Consider the following 24973-nt stretch of genomic DNA (forward strand, 5'->3'; position numbering starts at 1 on the left):
CATGTCACATTGCATTGATCCAAAATGGTCCTTACCCGGTACATAAATACATTTACAGATTGACAATGATTGTAGTTTGAAATTACCAAGAATATGTTTTGATAAAAACAAATAGACGTATATTGCTTAAATTTGAAATTTATTTGAATAGGATATCTATGAGTACGCCAATGTAAAAATATTTTTATTCTTTGACTGGTCAACGTGGGATGCTTACTCCTCTTAGACACCTAATCTCACCTCTAACACAGTTTCCAGAGGTCGGTGTTTGCCTTCCGTTCGATTTATATTCTTTATGAAAGGTGAAGATAACGAACAGTGATCAATCTCTTAACTCCTATAAGCAATACAAAATAGATAGTTGGGCAAACACGGACCCCTGGATATACCAGAGGTGTTATAAGGATTATGGGATTGATAATTCTTCGTTATCTTCTCCTTTTTTTATATGACACCTCTTTTTAACAATCACGTATTGTTATCCTCTTCAATATATTTATTCATTGCAAAATCAGATTTAATTTCTCAAGGTGTATTTTTCGTTATTTCAGAAATTTGAATGATATTGTGATCTTTGTTCCATCTTTTTACGGTTGCTATTCGTATTGCAGATCATTTTCTCATTCCTTACGGATCTGTATTATTTCGTGGATTTGCTCATAGTAAGAATACAACGAAAATTAAACTTCAACGAAAAACGCTAAAGCCCCTTTCACACATTCACGGATGAGACGTCGGAATGTCCATGACAATCCGTCATCACCGTCTACAAACCTTATATACACCCGGCATCGTCCGGGACCATCCGGCATGGTCATTAAGCCCCTTTCACACATTCACGGATCAGGAGCCGGTCGACGCCGGATGCAAAATTCTAGTCATCCTGGGTGGACCGATGTAATGCCGGTGTCAACACGGTCTTATCACAATGCAGACATGGAAAACGCCGGTTTCCCTACGGATAAGCACGGTAGTTATCCGTATGTCCCCGGGAAAAATCCCAGTCGGTGCCGGCATGATCACGGAGCGTACGGAAGATCACGGTTTCTACCGGTCCATCCACAGTTGTTTCACGGAGATACACTGATCACCACGGTCTTTCTTCCCTGTGTTTATCGTGTCTGTCCGTGTAGTTACCGGAACAATCCGTGTACAGACCGTAGACATCCGTGGTCTTCAGCAGAAAAGTTTCGTACACGGATGACCAAGGACTTTACACGGTTACTTCGGTGGCTGCACGGACTTCTCGGTTGATACTCGGACTTCTCGGTTGATACTCGGACCTCTCGATTGATACACAGTGGTACACGGTACCTACACGGATCAATACGGAGGATTTTCTTCCGGGACGATCCGGGATAAAAATTAAACATGTTAATTTTTTTTTCACGGTTTGGCTTGGCCAAGCCGGATTGTACCGGACGACGCCGAATGCATATATGGTTTGTACACGGTGATGGCAGATTGTCACGAACCATCACGGATCGACAATCCGGGATAATCCGGTGTCTCATCCGTGAATGTGTGAAAAGGGCTTAAACATGTTTGATTTTTCTCCGGATCGCCCTGGAAGAAAATCCTCCGTACTGGTTCGTGTAGATACATTGTATCAACCGATAACTCCGGGTAACCACCGAAGTAACCGTGTAAAGTCCGGGGTCATCCGTGTACGAAACTTTTCTGCTGAAGACCACGGATGTTTGTACATGGATTGTTCCCTCTAACCACACGGACAGTCACGATAAAATACGAGAGAAAGACTGTGATAATCCGTGGACATCCGTGTATCTCCGTGAAACAACCGTGGATGCACTGACAGAAACCGTGATCTTTCGTGAGCTCCGAGATCACGCCGGCACCAACCGGGAATTTTTCCGAGGGCGTACTGATAGCTACCGTGTTTATTCGTAGGGAAACCGGCGCATTCCGTATCTGCATCGTGGTAAGACCGTGTTGACACTATCACAGAACCCAAAGACACCGGGTCATCCCGGATGACTAGAACTTAATTTTCATCCGGCGTTGACCGGCTGAGCCGATCCTGATCCTTGAATGTGTGAAAGGGGCTGTTTTTGTAGTAAGTGGATGTTTCCAGGCAAGTAATTACGAGTTACTGATCATACAAAGAGCTGACGAAAATAACTCATTTTACAGCAAGAGGATGCCCCCAAATATGGAATTAAGACTTACTTCCTTCATACACAAAACTGACGATGTCTTTTGGTCCATGTGATAAACTTCTTCTTGTGACTGTTTCGTAAAGGTATATGAATGCCTCTGTATCTCCTTCCGGGTCTGTCCAGTCTAAACAACTTACGCTTAAAAGGGCGAATGATGTATCTAGTATGAAAATAACGTCATATGTAGTTGGTATTTTTATATTAGCCAGTTATATTGTATTTTACAGGAAAAAACCTATTAGTTATGTTGACGGTTAGAGGGGCAATATGGAAACATATGGGGTCCTTGAAAAAAAATCCTATTGGGCGAGGCGTAAGAGACATAAGATCGTTGTATGTAGTATTGGTTTCTGCCAATGAAATTCTAAGAGGCAGGATAAATGTTTTTATTACGATGATTATCGATTGTTATGATTATGTACCAGATTCTGGTAATAGAATAATTGTGTGTCATTCATGCTGAATTATTTCGTTATTGTAATATTGAAAAGGTCACAATGACGAAATTAATTTAATACACCTTTTTTGGTTCTCATGAAACGACATATTTGTGGTACTATATGCTCATGATTCATCATGACAAAATTATCCTATGTCAAACATTAGATTTACCAAGTTTGAAGTCTGTTATTTGCAGGACCTAAATACTATCTCTGAAGTAAGTTTCGAACAGACAGACAAATATACAATATTCTTAACTGTATATTTAACAGATAATTTCCCAGAGATCAGCCGTAACATGTGCGTTTATAATTTTTACCTGCTCTTTTCGTGACGGAACAGGAACCTCCAACAGGTGCTCTATTAGTGTCCAACTTCCGGTAGACTTTTCCTTTTAATTCCGTCGCATTACCCACCGTAATGAATACAGTCGCAAGATATCTGCTGCCAGGCGTTAAGAGAAGTTCAGGGAGAACAAGGCTTTGTTGGTCAGTGCCTGCGTACACATGAAGAGACATTATTTGTCGAAATGCGCATCTGGTGCATCAAAATTGGTTCCGTATAAATTTTACACACACACACATGCACACACACACGTATATATATATATATATATATATATATATATATATATATATATATATATATATATATTCATGTATCATCTATTAACTATAATAATTTTCATTCATATGTGGATTCAATATATCCCGGTGAACTCGAAATAAAAGACACCACAGAGTCGTCCACTTCTGCTTCATACTTTAGATATTTTATTGAAAGTAGATATCAACGGCAAACTAACAACTCAACTTTATGACAAACGGATTGATTTCAACTTCTCCATCGTCATCTTCCCATATTTATGTAGCAATATTCCATTATCACCTGCATATGGTGTTTACATCTCTCAACTGATTCGATGCGCAAGATCTTGTTTTGCGTATGGCCAGTTTTTAAATCGAAGTAGGCTACTGACAAAAAAGTTGATGGTGCAGGGTTCCAACAGCCTCGTTTAAAATCAGCATTTCGCACATTCTATGGTCGTAATAATGATCTAGTTTGCCAAACAACCTATCATTGGGTCATATGCTGTCTGACGTGTTTCATGCCGATTGTTAGGCCGTTCTTGGCACAGATTTTGACTACGGATAACTCCGTTTACCCGATGAAGATATAGGGCTCACGGCGGGTGTGACCGGTCAACAGGGGATGCTTACTCCTCCTACGCACATGATTGCACCTCTGGTGTTTCCAGGGGCCCGTGTTTGTTGCCCAACTATCTATTTTGTATATTTGGTATATCCAGCTGGGGTCCGTGTTTGCCCAACTCTCTGATTTGTATTGTTTATAGGAGTTATATGATTGATCACTGTTCGTTATCTTCACATTTCATTGAAAATAAGGAAACGGCTCATTTTGATTTCTTTGCGAAAAATTAATTTTACATAGTTCATTATATATGAACATGATACGTAGATTAGAATGACATCGTCGGGGTTAAATTAAGGATTAATTCTTGTCACAATTAAGACAATTTACTTGATTATTGGTATTTCTTCAGCCATGGACACAGAAACAGATCCGCGACACCCACATTTTTCTTCTACGTCAAATGAATGTATACCTCTATGGTTCTTGTATATTAACGCCTCCAATGAATACGAGAAGAATCCATCCCTAAAGTGCAAAACTTTACCTGAAAATGTTTCCCATGGCTGGAATCGGCCTGTTTTACTTTCGTCTTTCCACAACTGCCAAAAATACGAAACATTCTGTTTCTGTTGACAAGATCCGCACCACGCCACCAAAGCCAGTTTAGAAGTTACAACAACCTTATTACCACAATTTAGACTGCAACTAAAGACAACGGTTTAATCATTCAGATTTATATTCGTTTTCATTTAAATCATTAGAATGTTGACGTATTTCATATATTTCACTCTTTGAATTGAGAGGAGTTTCTAGACTATACTTGATCTGTAGCTTTGCTGGTCCATTATTGATTGCTACAATCTGTGTAAAGTTCTTTAGAGACGACCCTTCAGAAACGGTAACTGTAACGGCGTATTCAGAACTATTTAATACGGGAGAATTCAATTGGCCAATCCCACGTGCTACTTCCTTCACATAACACACGCCTGTTGGTGTTTCATCGAGAAGTATTTCGTGCTCCTTAAAATTCGTATGATGAACTCTATAGAAAATACAACAATTTTATGAGTCTTATATTGTTTGACAGATTAAAGGATAGATAAATAGAAGACATAAGAATTACATAGATAGATCGAAGATAAATAGCGGCAACAAATGTGGTGAGTGCCATCAATTTAGACCAATGTTTAGCCCATGTATACGTTTTAGGTTTGACGCGGCTAGGCACGAACGGGGCTCGAACTCACGATCCTCATAACCGGGAGGTCGTGAGTTCGATCCCCGCTCGCGCCATGGCAGCGTCAAACCTAAGACGATAACACTTCACTTATAACTAGTGACGTCTCAATACGGGTGAGATAGTCCCTAGCGGACGTAAAACAAACAAACAACCAACTTATATGATAGATTATTCATTATATTCCCCATATTTAACATTTTATGGATCAATTCCAAAGTCATTACAGAGGCGCTAGGATATTGTAAATTCCCGACAAGATATTCCATTTCTCTTCCTATGCAGAAGTTTCCCTCGAACGAACGCTTATCCCAAACATTCACTATTTTCTTATCAGATACATAATGTGAATTTGTCCACTGTGTAGCACATGACCCTGACTTATCAAATTGTCCATTATGTAGCACACGACCATGACTCACCACATTCGATGTACTGAAATACTTTCTATTGAGGCTATTAGATACTAGCACTTCATAAAGGATTCTACAAAATCTATATATAATAGATCACATGATACATTTGACCCGTCCTAAAATATCTGCAAATGACAAAACTCTGGAAGAAGAATGAAGAATGGTAGTTAATGAGATATGTATTATTGGGTCAAAACCAACAGCTTGGTTATGATTGCATTTACTCCTACATGTTGTACCTTTTGTTTCGTGTTTAATTTCTTTTGCTTCGTGTTTAATACCTTTTACTTCATGTCTAATTCCTTTTCAATACCTTTTGCAACTCCATGAAAAGGTTAAGTTTTCGTTATCTCCAAACTCCCCGTTTGCCACATGAGATTCCGATAGAGCGTCGAATTTGAGATCTGTTGGTCCTATTACGTAATTACCACCGACTATGTAAGCATAAGGGAGAGGTGTGAAGAAACGAAGATACGTATATTCCGATATCCACGTGATACTGAGAGACACATTAAGCAACAAATAAAACAGCCCCTCTGACAGGGTGTTTCTTTTTATCAACAGTGTACCCTGTCCTTCCTTTCGAGGATTTTCATAAGGAATATATATATTTGTTTTGCCAGTGCTATTTGCCTGATATATATGCCACTGGAAATTAGGATTTTCATTTTCACAAAAAATATTCATCCTGCTTGAAATATACAAGTTCTTCGATGTGTAGACTCTCATAGGATGTGTTGGTATAGAATGATTGCGATCAAAAATTCCTTTAGAATCAAAACAAGAATTCATAACGATCACTTTATCAGTCATTGGTTTTCTTGAAATGTAATTCGAGCATGTAACATCCACAGTATGTGTTCCAAGACTAGTGTACGAATAGGAAAACACTATCGGTGCTGTGTCTGTTATATTCTGTGTTTTGTTGTAAACAAACTTGCGATCTACTGCATCCCCCAGCTTCATACTGCAAAATGTGTATGGTCTCGCTGAATTCGTTCGTACTTTGAATGTAACCTTCCATGGTGGAAGAGAAATCTGTTTTGGTTGAATATCAAGAAACAGGGCATCGTCTAGCTCATAGTCGGCAATCAGAGGCTGACTCAGGTAGACCGTTTCTCCATCATACTCGACTTTTGGAATGTAGAAGCCATACTTCTGATAATTCACAGCATATCTCGAGCCATTCATGTTTTCATTGACATAAAGGTTACTTTTTTCTGATGTCGAAAAAGTGGAATCTGAAGAAAACTTGTATGTAGGAGTTCCGATTATCCCTTTAACATCACAATTCGTGCTTACTTGCCGTAAGTCAAACTTCTTCGGACTACATCCGAAGTCAATCACACCTAATGTTATACTACGATAAAATGTGTGTTTGGCGAAACTAGATTCCATTTTTATGACCATATCATATGTTCTGCGTTCGCTGAAAAATGTATGAATCTTCTTTTTTGATTTAAGTAGAAAAACGTCATTGGGTGTCCCATCATCAAAATTCCACGTGACGTTTATACCAGGAGGGATTCGTTTGAACTTCGTTAAGACAATGGTAAATGTTACTTGAACAGGCACTGAAATAGACTTGTAATAATGGCGGTAATTATCTGTCGGTTCTACTGGTTCCAAGGTCATGCTCATGCGTCTTGGATTCGAATACTGAAAATCAAATTCATTTAATGTGTATGGCAATACATTCATAACTGCATGCACACTCTGCACAGTTAAGTCATTGGTACACGTAAAATTTACGTTCTTAGTTCCTATAGACTTGTAAAAGTGAACCTTCTGAATTGGTTTAGCGTTCGTGAGATTTGCAGGATGCATTTCTTCTTCATCCCCATACTGAAAGATGCAACGAACATTTGTGGGATCCGGATTTCCCAAGTATGTTAATGTCAGTTCAGTTTTTCCAGTAGGAAATGGAATATTATCAGACATGGGAGAAATGGATAAACTATTATTAGGAATCGGGTATTCCACTCTGACAATTTTGTAATGAAATTTCCTATACACTGTGTTCCAGGCGTTCAGTGTTACATTATAAACCCCGGGAGCTGAGTATGCATGTTCAATGGGAATTGACCTGTAGGACTCTTGGAATGATTTTGACAGATGTGTTAAATTTTCATTGTCTCCAAAGTCTATGATATAGAATATATCCCACGAAGGAACTGGCACCAGGTTAAACTGAATTATTTGTTCTACTCCAGCAATATCTTTCGAATCAATTTCGACATTGACTGTGTTCCAAATATAAATAATTTGACTGGAAGTGTTGTAAGTATGGCCGTTGTATTCCAGATAGGCATATACTGAAAAGTTTCCTTGCAGCTTGTAGGTATGATTGCACAGACATGTTGAACTAAGATTTTTCATATTAGATGATGTCTTGTCAAAGGATTCGCAAGAATCTCCATCACCAAAATATATGGTGACCGTGATGGAGTCGTTGACATTGGTCTCGATAATGTCCGCTGTTACTCGAAACTCCACGTTCGCTTCCGTAGTATATAATTCTTCATTGAAGTGAACCGTCCCATTTTCTATCCTGTTGCCTGTAATTCAGAAATCTAGCATTATGTAAATCAAACATTACTAGTATTAGAAAAACAAATTTGACATACATGTACACTGTATACAGAGCTATTTTCGCCCGTGTTATTTTCGCCTCTCTACACTTGCAGACAGTTTTCCCCGTTTTAAATTCGCCTAGACACAGTTGTGTTAAACGAGAGGTATGAGCGAAAACAGTTTCGCCCACTCTTAATTTCGCCGTGACAACGAGGGCGAAAGAGATGAAAATAAATTGGGGGCGAATATTTTCCTGTAAATACGGATTATACAAAGCAATGCATTTAGGCAAAGTTCTTCAAAACAAACATAGAAGAAAATATACTTGTATGCTTCACATTGCTTAATCAATATGATTTAAAAATTATATGTATTCAGGTAATTCAGGGGTGGGGGGGGGCGCATAAGAAATATCGCCCCCCCTCCCAAAAAAAAAACCAAACACGTGTCAACCACGGAACATCGATTGTCACGTGTTTTGGTGTGAATAACAAACAGTGACCAATCTCATAATGCCTATAAGGAATACAAAATTAAAGCTGTGTGGTCCATGTTCATCTATTATTTTCGTACAAAATTACGTTAAAGGAGATTAATTAGTTTTAATGTTATTATATTTCCCTTAATTACATGCTTGAAAACATTTGCACGTAAAAGACAAAATTGAGAATAGTATTAAAAAGTAAATGCAAGGTGAAGATAACGAACAGTGATCAATCTCATAACTCCTACAAGCAATACAAAATAGATAGTTGGGCAAACACGGACCCCTGGACACACCAGAGGTGGGATCAGGAGCCTAGGAGGAGTAAGCATCCCCTGTTGAGCGTGTGCGTGCCGCTCGGAAAGTCTGTTAGGCGTCTATAAATAGCTCCACGCGCATCACGGACATCCCATGATAAATATAACTTACACGCAACTGTCTAAATGTAGGTCTGAAAGAGCGTAAAACAAAAAAAAATTACTAAGAGGTATTTGGTATTTTTATTTCCCTTTAACTTAGGGTTGTAGAAACAAAATACATAGCTTTACACAGATAAGACCATCGATAATCTCTGACCTCCGAAAGTCTAAACTGGACATGTGACTGTCACTTTGATTCGTGCATTAAAACAGTTGTTTGCAAACACCGACTTAAATCAAATCATTCTGATTAAACAAGAGAAATGATAGATGAAATATCGTACAGCCTCATAAGTATGTATCTGCGATGATTTAACAACCTTTTTAAAAGCTGGAAAAATGTTGTCGAAATTCGGACCATACAACTTTAAGAGTACGATATGACAAACACGAATCCCTGGATATGCCTGGGGTGGAATCAAGTGCCGAGGAGGAGTAAGCACCCCCTGTTCAGTGGTCACACGCTCCGTGAGCCTTATATCTTGATATTGTATGAAATATATTCGACCTAATCACATGTTGTATTCGTATATTAGATCGTTATAACAGCCATAAAATTTGAGAAATTTGAAACATCATCATTCATTGATTTAAAAACTTATCATACGCAGCACATGCTCTTGCATATCGAATAATTAGAGAGACATAAACATCATATGCTTGTGATAATGGAATATTGCTACATAAGTATGGTAAGTCAACGATGGAGAAATTGAAGTCATCCTGTTTTTCATTAAGTTGAGTTGTTAGCTTGCCGTTATCATCTACATTCAATAAAATATCGAAGTAAGAACCAGTTGTACTGGTGGGTTTTTTTTAAATTTCGAGTTCAATGGATTATGTCGAAAATGAAATATGAATGAAAATGATTATCGCTAATAGATGAAACGTTCTCGATCTTTCTAAATATCGAGTTAAAGGCCACGGGAAGAATTTCTTTATTCTCATGTAGAGGCTTTGAATAAATTATGTCTCGTACGAATGTTAAAGTAGGTCAGCTAATAAAGGAGCACAATTCGTTCCCATGGATTTCTAACAGACGTTGGAAAACCTGATCACCAAAGACTGCGTAAATATTATCAATGAGGAACTACATCAATATCGACCTCAGAATACTTGTACGTACATGTAGAATTAGACTGTCACACTCTTTTAAAAAGTAATTTTTATCAATGACTGAGTGTCACGTAAAAGAAGCAAATTATACTAAGGAATTATAAAAAAAGAAACATTCATCTTTAGAAATAATGATAAAAAAAACCCAAAAAACAAACAAACAAAAAATCGATCACCAACAGTCTTGATATTTAAGAAATAAATTTCATTTTTAACAGTCTTCTTGATATTTAAGAAATAAATTTTATTTTTAACAGTCTTCTCGATATTTAAGAAATAACTTTCATTTTTGAGATGAGGATACAAGAACGACGCTTCACGCCAGTATACTGGGAAAATATACCGGCAAAATGTGTTGCTGTTCATACCCTCGTGTATTTTTTTTTTCAGTATCTCCATCGTCAACTTCCCATATTTATGTAGCAAAATCCAATGATCACTTCCATATGGTACTTGTGTTTTTATATTTCAATAAGCTAGAACATGTTTTGTGTAGAATTAGTTTTTAAATCGAATAGGTCCTCAGTACCCCCTTGCTTGTCGTAAGAGGCCATTAAATGGGGCGGTCCTTCAGATGAGACCGCAAACACCGAGGTTCAGTGTGGCACGATAAAGATCCCTCCCTGCTCAATGGCCACAAGCGCCTAAATTTTACAGCCCTTCACCGGCAGTGGTGACATCTCCATATGAGTGAAATAATCTCGAGAGTCCCTATTCAATCAATCAATAAATCGAGGCAATTTACTGAGAAATAAGATGATGCTATAGGGGTTTCAACAATCTCGTTCGAAGTCAACCTTTCAACTTCTGTGGTCGCTGTAATGATCTTATTTGCAAATACAACATGTCGTCAGGTCGAAAGCTCTCTGATGTGTTTCATACCAATTGTTAGGTCGTTTTTATATGTTAAATTTTACTACGGATTATTCCGTTGACATGATCAATAAATAGGGCTCACGGCAAGTGTGACCACTGAAGAAGGGATGCTTGCTCCTCCTACACACCTGATCCCACCTCTGGTGTGTCCAGGGGTCCGTGTTTGTCCCACTTTTGGTTTTGTATTCGTTGTGGAATTTATGAGATAAATTATTCTTCGTCATCTTCACTTTTCATTAACAACTTCCTTTCACTTCTGTCTGATTCCGCAGACCTTGAAATAGACGTATTATATATTTATCAAGAATATACGCGCAATGTTTACAACTGTACCGCATTTGTGAGGAAATGAGTATCTTTATAATTTGTAAACATATCAAACTAAGGCAAACCATTGGAAATGTAAATAAATTACAATTATGCACAAAAGATGAAGCGAAACAGCTATTGGACTCGGTCCCTTTTCCGTGGTCAATAAAATCTATTCTATCTTACAAAAGTTAACATTGTATACACATTCGATACGCAAGAGTTTGTTCTGCGTATGGGCAGTTTTTAATTTCAGGCAGGCTACTGACAAACAAGTTGATGATGCAGGGGTTCCAACAGTCTCGTTTAAAATCAGGATTTCACAATATCTATGGTCGTTATAACGATCTAGTTTGCCAATACAACCTATCATTGGGTCAAATGCTGTCTGACGTGTCTCATGCCGATTGTTAGGCCGTTCTTGGCACACTGATTTTGACTACAGATAGGGCTCATGGCATGTGTGACCGGTCGACAGGGGATGCTTACTCCTCCTAGGCACCTGATCTCACCTCTGGTATATCCAAAGGTCCGTGTTTGCCCAACTCTCTATTTTGTATTGCTTATATGAGTTATGAGATTGATCACTGTTCGTTATCTTCAATAATTTTCTTTAATTTGTTTTTTGTTTTGTTTGTTTTGTTTTTGTCATGAGGAATGTCGAAGTATCAATTGATTTTAAAACCCTATACAAGCAGCATTCGTCATGGTACTCCTTCATGAATAATGATAAACAAAGTGGTCGAGTCGTAACACAAAGGACACCATTCAGTTTTGGAATGTGCTTTCCCCAATTATAAATCACGTGACATTATTTGTTCGGTCATTCTAAATAGTGTTAGAATTGTGTTTATGTTCCTAAAACTCGAACAATGCATCCGAATCATGTGATATTGTCTTTAGTATAAAGCGAGCTATTCCAGGTAGGTCATGAAGTTCAAACATATTTCCATAATGGAGAAGTTCTAGTAATTATCATCGATATGGGGTACAATTATCGCCATACGAAATTAAAAAGTTTTTAACAATATACAAGCACAGCCTAAATGATATTATATACTGTATCTTCTATCGTCAACATATTTCCAGATCTGTAAAAGTATGGGCGGGGCCAAATTCCTATGGGAATTTCAGCTAATGAGGAAACCCCAAGCTAAAACTCAGAGCTTTATACCGTTGTGGGTGAATGTATGTTTCATGTAACATTTAAATCACATTAAATCATAAAAATACATGTATAACTGTTAATCAGTAGAATCATGTAAAATTTAACATTAGACATGAAAATTTATTTTCACAAATATATTGCGGGCCGTTGGCATTTAACCATATCACTTCATCCTTTAAGGTAAAAAACGATGCCATAGCTACATAAGAAATTCAGTATTCACCGAGCTCGGAGGGCATAATTGCTGGATGAATTATTGAGCAAAATGGTATACCGTTTCACAGTGATCAAAGCTTTAATTAAAATGAGACATGGTGTAGCCATTTCAAGACAGAACGAAATGAGCTATAAACATCCATAATGTATATCATTGATTAATGTGTTTATTGACTCAGTACTTGTAAAATACAATTAAATGCAAAGTAAATTATTTTATTACTGTATATGAAAGGAAATCAATACATGACGGGACGAGTAATATGGTGTATATTTCCATCAAAGGCAACACATCTGTTCTGCAGTTCAACACCAATGCAAGCTGAAAGAGGCCATTTTCTGTGTAGAGTCGCAATGAACTATAATTTATTTCCTTTTTCCCAACCAAATTTTGTTTCATCCACAGTATACCTTCACCGACTGCATAGTTTTATATTTACATACTAGCCCTATCTATTGTACAATTATTGGCATTTATTAGTTCAATACAATCTTTAGTTGCCTGGAAAGTATAATATTAACCTCGCATTCTGGGATCGGTAAATATGGTACTTCAAAGGATATTTAAAGCATCATATTGACCGAGAAGATATTAATAATTGTTCTACCATTTGGTTGAATAATTTAGGACATCAAAAGTGGCTATTAGGGTCTACGAAACAATACCTACTCCGCCATCTTTGTATACAGCCACAGAGTACAAGATCTGGTCGAAAGTGATTAGAGACACCATGTTTTGGTTATTATAAGATTGAATAATTCAGAACATCAAAATTGGCTACCAGAGCATACAACCGATTGGTTATCTTTAGATCGAGTTCGATGATACTATACTTCATTATTATCCATCATCACATGCTGACGGTGATATCTTTAGATCGGGCTCGATGATACTCTACTTCATTATTATCCATTGGCAACTGCTGATGGTGTTTATGTCTCTTAAAACTGATTCGATATGCAAGAGAAGATTACAATAAGCCTATTTATACCAAATTGGTATATGGCATAAAAAGGTCAAGATAACAAAATGAGATCAATCTTATGCAAGGTGAAGATAACGAACAGTGATCAATCTCATAACTCCTACAAGCAATACAAAATAGATAGTTGGGCAAACACGGACCCCTGGACACACCAGAGGTGGGATCAGGTGCCTAGGAGGAGTAAGCATCCCCTGTTGACCGGTCACACCCGCCGTGAGCCCCATATCCTGATCAGGTAAACGGAGTTATCCGCAGTCAAAATCAGTGTGCCAAGAACGGCTTAACAATCGGTATGAAACACGTAAGACAGCATTTGACCCAATGCGAGGTTGTATTGACGAACTAGATCGTTATAACGACCATAGAATTTTCGAAATGCTGACTTCAATCGAGACTGTTGAAATCCCTGTACCATCAACTTGTTTGTCAGTAGCTTACCTCGATTTAAAAACTGACTATACCCAGAACAAGCTCTTGCATATCGAATCAGTTGAGATATATAAACACCATATGCAGGTGATAATGGAATATTGCTACATTCCTATGAACAATACAATTTGTATAGTGCGTGCCAGGGTGAGAAATATTGTTAATTTAGTGCTCTTCCCATGCAATTAAGAAAAATATTTATAATTATTCAACCTTCTTAGCTATTGGAGACATCTAACAAAAATGTGTGCATAGTCATGATACACAAGTAAGACTGTCAAAACTGTGAAACGCGCGACCTCTAACTGATATAATGATACTGTATTAATTAAAATTGTGAAACGCGCGACCTCTAACTGATATAATGATACTGTATTAATTAAAATTGTGAAACACGCGACCTCTAACTGATATAATGATACTGTATTAATTAAAATTGTGGAAGTCATATAATAATACTGTATACATTCTTAAACACATTTTTGATTCCTGATTAAATAATTAAACCCAACACATATTATGAGTTGAAACTCAAATGGAGAAATGACAAGGATCTAGGGTTCATATAGAGAGAAAGCATTACTTCTTTTAATTTTTTTCTCTTGGACTATGAACATCCAAACTGAGTGTATGAACATAGAAATAATGAGAAAGCATTTTACCAAATTTGTAAAATTCATTACAACGAGGGTGCGACGTTTTGGTTTATATTGTAAAATTTCAGTTATTGTATACAGTGAGTAAAATCCTTCGCAGTATGTGATGGCTACTGCAAAACTGGATGCGACGCGTCTACGTTGGATTTCGAATTTAGCCGAGTTTAAGTCAGAGGTCTGGTACACTAGGAACTATACAGTCAATTGTGAACTGTGTTACTTGTCAAGCTGCTGCTGAATGACCTAACATGCTCGAAAAAACTATTAGACACTCCGAAACCGGATAAAAGTAGAATAATTTCAATTCCTGATGCAGATTTCATCAAAACAAAGCAGATGGACATGGATAGCAGACGCGTTCTTGAACTTGTCAAACAAAATCAGCAGGCGTCTAAGACTGTAATGTATAACTTCTCATCCCAATTAATAAAACACATGAGGGAAAGAAAGACTCTACCGGACTTCTGAAATGTGTTGCTTGCGCTCTGAATAAGGGGCCATGATTCCAAATTGTCTTCTCCAAGATCTATTGAAATGTAGTGATACAAGAACTGCACTCAAAAATGAGACACGGACGAGCGGAAAGAGCTATAGCATTGACCAGAGAGAATTTCTATTGACAAGCCATATCAAAAACAGAAGTTCGTTGTCTTATTGTGAAGGTATGCGCATATATGAAGGACAAACTACACACAAGAAAGAGAAATACATTGCGTCAGCCAATTGTTATGATTTTTCCAGATCGTTTCCATCGATTTACTTACCTCGAAAACTAAAAGGTAGGTTATGAACATCTTCCATTGTGGTGGATAATTTTACGAGGTTCACAAAAGGGGATCTGTCTCGGAATAATCTGAGAAGACTGCAATGGTTAACATTTCCAGGAATTCAGTATGCCATTTGGATTACCTCAAAAGATGCATTATGACAAGAACAGAAAGTTTTAAAATGAGCTGTTCAGTTCCCTCTAAAAGCCGCATGGCATTCTCGAAAGACACTATATCATCCATAAGGGAACAACTAAATGGAACGCTTTAACCGTACACAGCTGGAAAAACTTCCCATTTTAATAAAAGCGAATAAGACAGGATGAAAATCACATCGAAATCTGAAGAAAGTGCACACACTTATAACTGCTAACATGATACAAGAGAATACTTACCTGTCTATCTTTTAATCGGACGGCAACCTCTTTTTTGCAGTTGATATAATTTTTGGAGAAGGTCTTGAAGAAAAACCATTAAAGTCACAGAGAAGGAGAACGCTAAGGAAACCGCTAGCTGCAAATCAGGGGATTCAGGAAAGAGGAACGAATTTTATTACGATCAAAAGGTTTCTAGTGTACCTCTTGCTTAAGAAACAAAGTACTGTGTGTAGAGGGAGGTCCAAATATGCCTTAAGGGGGATTGTGTTCAGGTGGTAATCTAAATGATAACAACGGAATCTAACCAGTTTACAAAGTCAAGGACCACAAAAAAGGACCGATTCTCTATCTCTTCTGCGATTTGCAGTGTAATGATCTACGTTCAGCTGTTGAGGCAAAGCAAATCAAATCATTTAGAGCAGAGACAACACCACAGTAGCAAAATATGCCACAACAGAATATAAATTCCAAAGAACGTGTAACAGATGTAGACAGTAGCAGTTACCCGTCAGCCATGCCTGTCGATCCGTAACGGCAAACCTTAGAACCGTCAAAAAATAACAGCAGCACATTAACGTTGTAAGGATAGTCTTTTAATGAATCACAAATCTAATTGTCAGAAGAAGACAATACATGAAGGGAGGGTATAGATACAATGACATTGATCTGAGAAATTCACCAATTTCAAGTCCATCAGCGGGGTTTATTTACGATTCCAAGGAAAAATCGAGTTCTCGCCCATGAACCAATGCCAATTAGGGATATGCGCGAGAAACACATTTGTAGATCTACCAGTATATCTTATGTTCTAATTCAGTGTGGTATTATGTATTGTATGTACAGTGTACCTAAAACTTTACATCGCATACAATTGTTAGGCTGTTCTTTAAACACTGATTTGTACAGATTACTCCATTTACCTGATCAAGATCCAGGGCTCAGGGCAGGTGTATCAACAGGGGATGCTTACTCCTCCTAGGTTCCGTATAAAACTCTTACCTTTGTATTCTCTATGGGATTTAGATTGATTACATTTTGTTATCTTCATTTCTCATTCTTCTCAGAGTCAGGAACTATATTTTTCATCTCAAGTTGTCAATTTATAAGATCATTACTCCAAGTACATCAAGCTGACTGCAGTAATACTGCTCAATGATATGAATTTTAAATGTATAGAGCACACTCTTAAGAGGTTATATGGAAATCAATTTTTGACCGAAAGTGTATGTCGTTAGATTACTCTTTTCTATAGGGTTGTAATGTATGAGTTTATATGTCAGAACAACATTGATGTTGGAGGGAAAGTATAACGATGTACTAATTGTTAAAATTTGGAGTATACTTTTTTATTAATTTTTGATACATGGCAGTTTGTAATGCGTTTTTACTTTGGTGCCATGGAATTTCAACACATTTGTGGTACGACTGGACTTCTAACAGAGCAGTCGATTGGTTGATATCAAATGTTGTTAACATATTTTCACAATCTACTCCTCGTTTTCCAAACCATCCACCTGAACTGGTATACAAACTTCTATGTGATTTATATATTCCTCATTTATTCACAGTAAACGGAAGAACGATATCATTTTCATTGTTACACAACACAAAATATGCTGATTCGTTTGTAGTTTGGTAGTAATGTTTCTTCAAACAGGAAAAGAAGAAATTCCTTCTGTCTCACATCGACAATTCAAACACAAATATTTTAGCATGAGGTGAAATATCTTAAACCTACAATACATAGGCTGTGCATTTTATTTTATATTGAAAGGACTGACATATCAGGTATTGAAATTAATGTATTAAAAAAATTAATTAAGAACCCTTTCAAATTTATTAGTATGTATAAAATGTTGTGTATTTGGGCTATCGTGTTATAAATAGCAGATATTTTACGTAATACTATTTTCCATTTCTTATACGTGTTTTAATATGAAAGGTGAAGATAACGAACAGTGATCAATCTCATAATTCCTATATGTCATATAATGTATGTACGTATATATGTATGAATGTATGTATGTATATACTTTCTTCGGAGGTTTATATCCCTCCTACAATCGTTTACTTACCTCTAAACACGTTCCAGATATAAATAATTTGACCGGAAGTGTTGTAAGTATGGCCGTTGTATTCCAGACGAGCATACACTGAGAAGTTTCCTTGTAACTCGTAGGAATGATTGCACAAAAAAGTTGAACTAAGATTTTTCAGATCAGCTGATGTCTTGTCAACAGATTCGCAGGAATCTCCGTCACCAAAATATATGGTGACCGTGATGGAGTCGTTGACATTGGTCTCGTTAATGTCCGCGGTCACCCAGAACTCTACATTATCTCCGGTAGCGTATAATTGTTCAGTGAAGTGAACCGTCCCATTTTCTATCGTGTTACCTGTAATTCAGAAAAGAAAATGACTTGAAATGATCAGTTTAATGGTCAAAGGATACAATAGTAGTTTGTGTGAGATCAATTGTCTGTTCAAATCAGTTTACATTATACAACATAAATAAAACATAATCCAAAATCAGTATAATTGTGATAAATAGAGGATATCAATATTGCGTGTTTTGAAATTTGGTTTATCCAACTCGTTGATATGGTGTATTTATTCGCTCGGCAAGCCTCGCGAATAAATACACCATATCAACTCGTTGGATAAACCAAATATCAAAATACGCAATTATAGATGTTCTATTTATCTCATGTGTCTTCTTTTCACTTAATTTTAAGATGATCCCCAGTATGGTAGAAACAGCTGATTTAATTCGTTTTGAATCCGTGGCTCAGACGTCGTGCTTAATCTGTCTTCCTTACGCGGGAAAAAATAGTGCGCTTATATGCCATTAATATATAGTACAAAAGGGCATTTTTATAAAAGAAACCATGGATGAAATCGTTTTAGAAGGGATTATAGTTTATAATTAATAATGGTTTTGCCATTCCAACAAAGTAACAACTATTGACCGAGTATCTATTTTTTGACGTAGGCCTGACCGTCTGATAAAAGTTTGATGTCGTCGTCGTTTTGAAATAAACATGTGTAACAACGATCAATGAAAGTAATAGTTTAATGCATCGTTATTAGAATGTTCAACAGTTTACAATGAAAAGTAGAAGTGTTTGTGCATTTGGATTTTATTTACGTAGTTTCTTTGGATCTGAGGGCGAGAGGAAATCCTGAGGCACTTTAAATAGGCCTAGTCTAGTAAGTAAAACTGTTGAGATTTGTTACATTCAATATGCTCCAGAAAAAAAGAGACTTTGCTTGTGAATACTTGGTACCGCAGCATGTCGAGGTACTTTCGATTCAGCTTCTCCTGTAGGCCGTCTATTCCTTGTCAATGATAATAGTGTGCACATATTTTTGTTTTCTTATCGTAATTTTTGAGTAGTTATGACCGAGTTGGCATTTGTATGGCCGGTAACTTGCATTATATGTCAGTAGGGACAACATCATTTTGATTTTACTATAAAAGAAATTCTAAATAAATACAGAATAACAAGTTTTACGCTTTATTTCATGCATTGATATGCATAAACACAGAAAATATGTCATCCAAGCGGGGACAGCGTCAAAAGTAGTTCGGACCGGAAGTGCTTTATCAAACGGGCGTGTGGTAAAGCTAATGCTTTATCTCACTTTCAATATACACCACACGTATGAGATAAAGATGTTTATCATATACTGCACTTTGTCTTGTTTAAATATTGCATACGAACAGTGTGACCGGTCAACAGGGGATGCTTACTCCTCCTAGGCACCTGATCCCACCTCTGGTGTGTCCAGGGGTCCGTGCTTGCCCAACTATCTATTTTGTATTGCTTGTAGGAGTTATGAGATTGATCACTGTTCGTTATCTTCACCTTACATAGTGGGGTTTATTTTTCATAGCTAAAACACCATATTAACCAAGACAATGTTAATAGTTGTTTTGTTATGATTCAATAACTCAAACATCAAAACTGAATTCTGGAGATATCGGAAAGGACTATTTCCAAATACTCTGAGACGGAAACGCAGTCATGGACACCGTTCATATAAAAGAAAAGACCAAGCATAAATGATGCCACTTTTGATTCACTTCTACCTTACGTCAGTAGACAATTAGGTCCACATAATATTCGCACAAAACTTTACTGTTCCATTGAGAGTTTTGCATACGTTATTTGAAGAAGCAACAACAAGTCTATACTTGGATTTTTCAACACCTGAATATAGACTAAACTCTATAATTATGCAGGTTGCCAATCACAGGCTCTTTAAATCACCACTGATTATGGGTGCTATTCCTTCCGAATCATGCCACCAGTTCCTTAAGCTCAAATTTAAAAACAAAGGAATAGTTCAGTCGTGTTTTCCAACTTATTTCATGTTCAAGTCTACACCCTGTATTTCCTACAAATATACTTCTACTATTGCATTCATTTTTTAAATTATATACAAACTTTGCATAGCCTAGACATCCACCATCTTATACTTAATCCACCTACGTGTTCTTGTTCTTCGCCTTCTTTCAACTATAGTCCAGCTAGACATGTTATTACTGGTGATGTAGATAGAGTTGAAAATGAGGACCTCAAACTATTTATTCTAAAAGGTCCTAAATACAGAGGTCCCTGGTCTTTCAACTGGCGACAGAACTTTATCTCTATTATGAATTCTGTCGAAGATTATGCCAGACGATGGGCTAAATATGAAAAAGAACTTGATACTATGTCAGAATGGATTAAAAGTATACGATGAATATTAAAATTCCGCATCAGACACATCAAAACAAAAGTACGTACCATCAAACCTTCTGTGTTTAGAAAATATTAACAGCTGTGAAGGGGAAACTTCAAACTTACTGTGCGATTACATATGCCAGATGAAAGAATTAGATGGGTTACATGAGAAACTTCGTAGTTATTTCGGATTTCAAACATTTCGGTTGAGCATCACTGAAGAGACATTATTTGTCGAAATGCGCATCTGGTGCATCAAAATTGGTACCGTATAAGTTTTACATGAGGAGTATGTTCTGGTTCCACCAGACAAAGCTTGTAACAATATTGTCTTTGTAAGGCTCATTATTACAACTGTAGTTTAAACGAACTTGGCATTAATTCAACACTTGATAATTGCACTTTTACTCCAAATTCCCTTTCAAAAGATGAAATTCTTCAAAACCATACTTCAGTTTTACACACACTTAATATCCCAGTCAATAGGTCGGATGAATATGAGTAACAGTACCTATACTGGATTCCTAAACTTCATAAAAACCCTTTCAAACAAAGATACATTGCTGGATCCATTAAATGTTCTTTGCTCCTCACGAAAATATTAACATCAGTGAAGGAGAAACTTCAAACGTCCTATGCGACAACATATGCCAGAAATGTGGGTTAAGGTTAGAGTTAGAGCTAGAATTCTAAAGAACTTTTCGTAAATTATAAATCGCAAAACTTTTTTTCAAATCAACATCATTAAAACGTATGACTTTTCAACACTTTGCATGACCAGTCCTCACGACAAATTAAAGACTAGACTTTTTGACACCATAGACAGTTGCTTCTTCAACAAAAATGGAAAACGGAAATATTCATATTTAGTGATCAGTCATCCAAAAAAAAAATGACTTTGTTAAACACCACTATGATTTCACGCACAAGTACTCTGAGGTTGAAATAAAAATATCCTGGAGTTCCTCATGGACAATATATTCGTAGTCTTTGGCGATCAGGTCCTCCAACAGTCTGTTGGAATTTACATGGGAGAGAATTGTGTTCCTTTGTTGGCTGACCTGTTTTCATATTCCTATGAAGTAGAATTTATTCAAAAACTTCAACGTGAGAAGAAAACATCTCTTGATGTGGCCTTCAATTCGACATCTACAAATTTTGACGACGTATTATCTATTAACAATAATAATTTTCATTCATATGTCGATTCGATATATCCCCGTGAACTCAAAATAAAAGACACCACAGAGTCGTCCACCTCTGCTTCCTACTTAGATATGTTATGGAAAGTAGATATTAACGGCAAAATGAAAACTCAACTTTATGATAAACGGGATAATTTCAACTTTCCATCGTCAACTTCCCATATCTATGTAACAATATTCCATTATCATCTACATATGATGTTTATATCTCTCAACTGATTTGAAACGCAAGAACTTGTTCTGCGTATGGTCAGTTTGTAAATCGGGGCAGGCTACTGACAATCAAGTTCATGTTGCAGAGGTTTCAACAGTATCCTTTAAAGTAAGCACTTCGCAAATTCATGGTTGTTATAACGATCTACTTTGCCAATACAACCTCTCATTGGGTCAAATGCTGTCTGACGTGTTTGATACCGATTATTAAGCCGTTCTTGGCACAATGATTTTGACTACGGATAACTCCGTTTACCTGATCAAGATATAGGGCTCAAGGCGAGTGTGACCGGTTGACAGGGGATGCTTACTCCTCCTAGGCACCTGATCCCACCTCTAGTATTTCCAGGGGTCCAATTTTTACCAATTCTATTTTGTATTGCTGATAAGGGTTATGCGATTGATCACTATTCGTTATCTTCACCGTTCTTTTAAGAATTTAAGAACATTTCGAAAATCGTGTTTTGTTTATTTCTCTTATTTTGAAATTCAAACTGAAACATGTTGCAGATCCAAAACTGTCGAGCCAAAACTGTTGTGGCTTAAAGGCTACAGAAAATATTTTGAAAGTATTTTTGAAATAATCATGATAGCGACAAAAATGAAATCTGTCGTTGCAATTGCAATTATCAGAAGATTCCTTAGATTCACCATGCATTTACAATGGACAATAGGTAAAAAGATGTTGAACAGTGTTATATGACCATGAATGAGCAATCGATACACTTTATGAGCATTTTGCAAAACTGTGCTGTAATCATAGAACCTTGAATTTACAATGAAAATAATATTTTATCCAACAGATGTTCCTACCTTCAATTATTGATTGGCTGCAGGGGATGTTTTTCTAATCTTTGATATGTTTATCAAACAATCTTTGGGAGACATTACGGATATGCGATACCAATGCACTTTGAAATATACACATCATTCATTCAAAGAGAAATACAATTTCCAATCTTTTAATTTTAGATAGTATACTTATTCTAAAATGTTAGATTTTATGTGATTTGAACGGATGATTTCTTTTTAAAAAAAAAAAACCAAACAGCAAGAAAAATAAACAGAACGTCTCGGACGAAATACATTATTCAAAATCCCATAAATAGCAAAGGTAATGCACATTATCTTTTTAAAAAAACAATTGCGTTTTAACAAATCTTCAGACAATTATGGTGTATAATTCTAAACTATTTGTAGCATTTTATTATATACATCAAACGTTTTGCATTAAGTATTAATACACGGATGAAGAAGTGGGATCCTTACAACAGTAAACAGTTTATTTAAGCGCGTACGTGCGTATATTGTTTAACGCCCCTCTCGAGAATTTTTTACTCATATGCAGACGCCACCATTGCCGATGAAGAGCTGCAAAATTTAGGCCTATGCTCGGCACTTACGGGCTTTGAGTAGGGAGGGATGTTTAACGTGCCACACCTGATGTGATGCGGGACCTCGGTTTTTGCGGTCTGATCCGAAGGACTGCCCCCATTTAGTCGCTTCATACGACAAGCAAATGTTTAAATAGATGTACATATGTGTTGATAAAGTGGTAGCCAGTTGTCTCAATATTTCAACAGACAGCATGGGTTCCAGATGACAAAGGTTGTAAACATATTGTCTTTGTAAGACTAATTATTACAATAGTATTTCAAAAGAACTTGGCTTTAATTCCACTTAGCCAATTTACACTCCAAAGTCCCTTTCATCAGATGAACTTTTTCAAAATCACGTTTCAGTTTTAAAGATATCTAATATTTCAGTTAATGTGACGAATAGATTTGAGTTACCGTACCAATACCGGATTCCAAACCTTCATAAAACCTTTTACAGAGATATATTGCTGGATCCAGTAAATATACCGATTCGTTTGTAGTTTGGTAATAATATTTGGTAAAACATGAAAATAAGAAATTCCTTCTCTCCCACATGGACAGTTATTGAAGGGAACAGATGAATTAAACACAAATATATTGAGCATGAAGTCAAATATCTTTGAAAGTTTACAGAATGAAAGATCTGAAATGTCAGGCACTGAAATTGATATATTAGAAAATTTAGGACCCTTTGTGATCAAATTCATTAAAATATATAAAATGTTTATTTTGGCCCCAAAACGAAGACTTGCCTGTTATAAATTGCAGATATTTTACGTATTACTATTTTTCATTTGTTATACGTGTAAAATATATTTAATGCATCTTGAAAAAAGATAATTTAAGTTAAGTAATGGTTTACATTTACAATGCAAAGATTAAGTTTTGTTAGCAGACGACACCCCAATGAAAGTGTGGATTAAACATTTTAGGTGTTGGATATGCTTTGTTGTTTTTATTTTGTTTTGTTCGGGGTTTTATATTCCTTTTAGAATCATTTACTTACCTCTAAACGCATTAACTGTGTTCCAAATATAAATAATTTGACCGGAAGTGTTGTAAGTATGGCCGTTGTATTCCAGACGAGCATACACAGAAAAGTTTCCTTGTAACTCGTAGGAATGATTGCACAGACATGTTGAACTAAGATTTTTCAGACCAGATGCTGTCTTGTCAACAGATTCGCAAGAATCTCCATCACCAAAATATATGATGACCGTGATGGAGTCGTTGACATTGGTCTCGTTAATGTCCGCGGTCACCCAGAACTCTACATTATCTCCGGTAGCGTATAATTGTTCAGTGAAGTGAACCGTCCCATTTTCTATCGTGTTACCTGTAATTCAGAAAAGAAAATGACTTGAAATGATCAGTTTAATGGTCAATAGATACAATAGTACTGTTGAATTTAATGAACTTTGGGCACATTTGTGTTTTAGATTCCTTTGAGTGGTTTTACTTGTTTGTTTTTCATATATTTAGGACGTTGTATGCTTGCATCATATTTTATACTTTAAATTGTCTTGATTTGTACTTTTTATCCATTATGACATAATGTTGCATCCATGCTTATATTTGTAAGGATTATTCGTTGTGTATTCTATGGTTTTTCTTTTAATTATCAATTGTAAATTTTAGTA

At 36.5% G+C, this 24973-nt stretch overlaps 1 protein-coding gene across 1 annotated transcript in view; it reads right to left on the reverse strand.

The window, feature by feature from the left end:
* LOC125647809 (uncharacterized) overlaps nt 1–24973 on the reverse strand; it is a 54804-nt gene that overhangs the window by 12258 nt on the left and 17573 nt on the right. Inside the window, exons 2-8 of the mRNA XM_048874630.2 lie at nt 24340–24669; nt 17882–18202; nt 5743–7987; nt 4597–4818; nt 4321–4481; nt 2941–3117; nt 2191–2340 (exon numbers count right to left, since the gene is read on the reverse strand). Of these exons, the coding sequence (XP_048730587.2) occupies nt 2191–2340; nt 2941–3117; nt 4321–4481; nt 4597–4818; nt 5743–7987; nt 17882–18202; nt 24340–24669 (3606 nt within the window). The remainder of the gene's footprint in view (nt 1–2190; nt 2341–2940; nt 3118–4320; nt 4482–4596; nt 4819–5742; nt 7988–17881; nt 18203–24339; nt 24670–24973) is intronic.

Source organism: Ostrea edulis, chromosome 6 (assembly GCF_947568905.1).
Source record: "Ostrea edulis chromosome 6, xbOstEdul1.1, whole genome shotgun sequence".
Classification (NCBI taxonomy): Eukaryota; Metazoa; Mollusca; class Bivalvia; order Ostreida; family Ostreidae; genus Ostrea; species Ostrea edulis.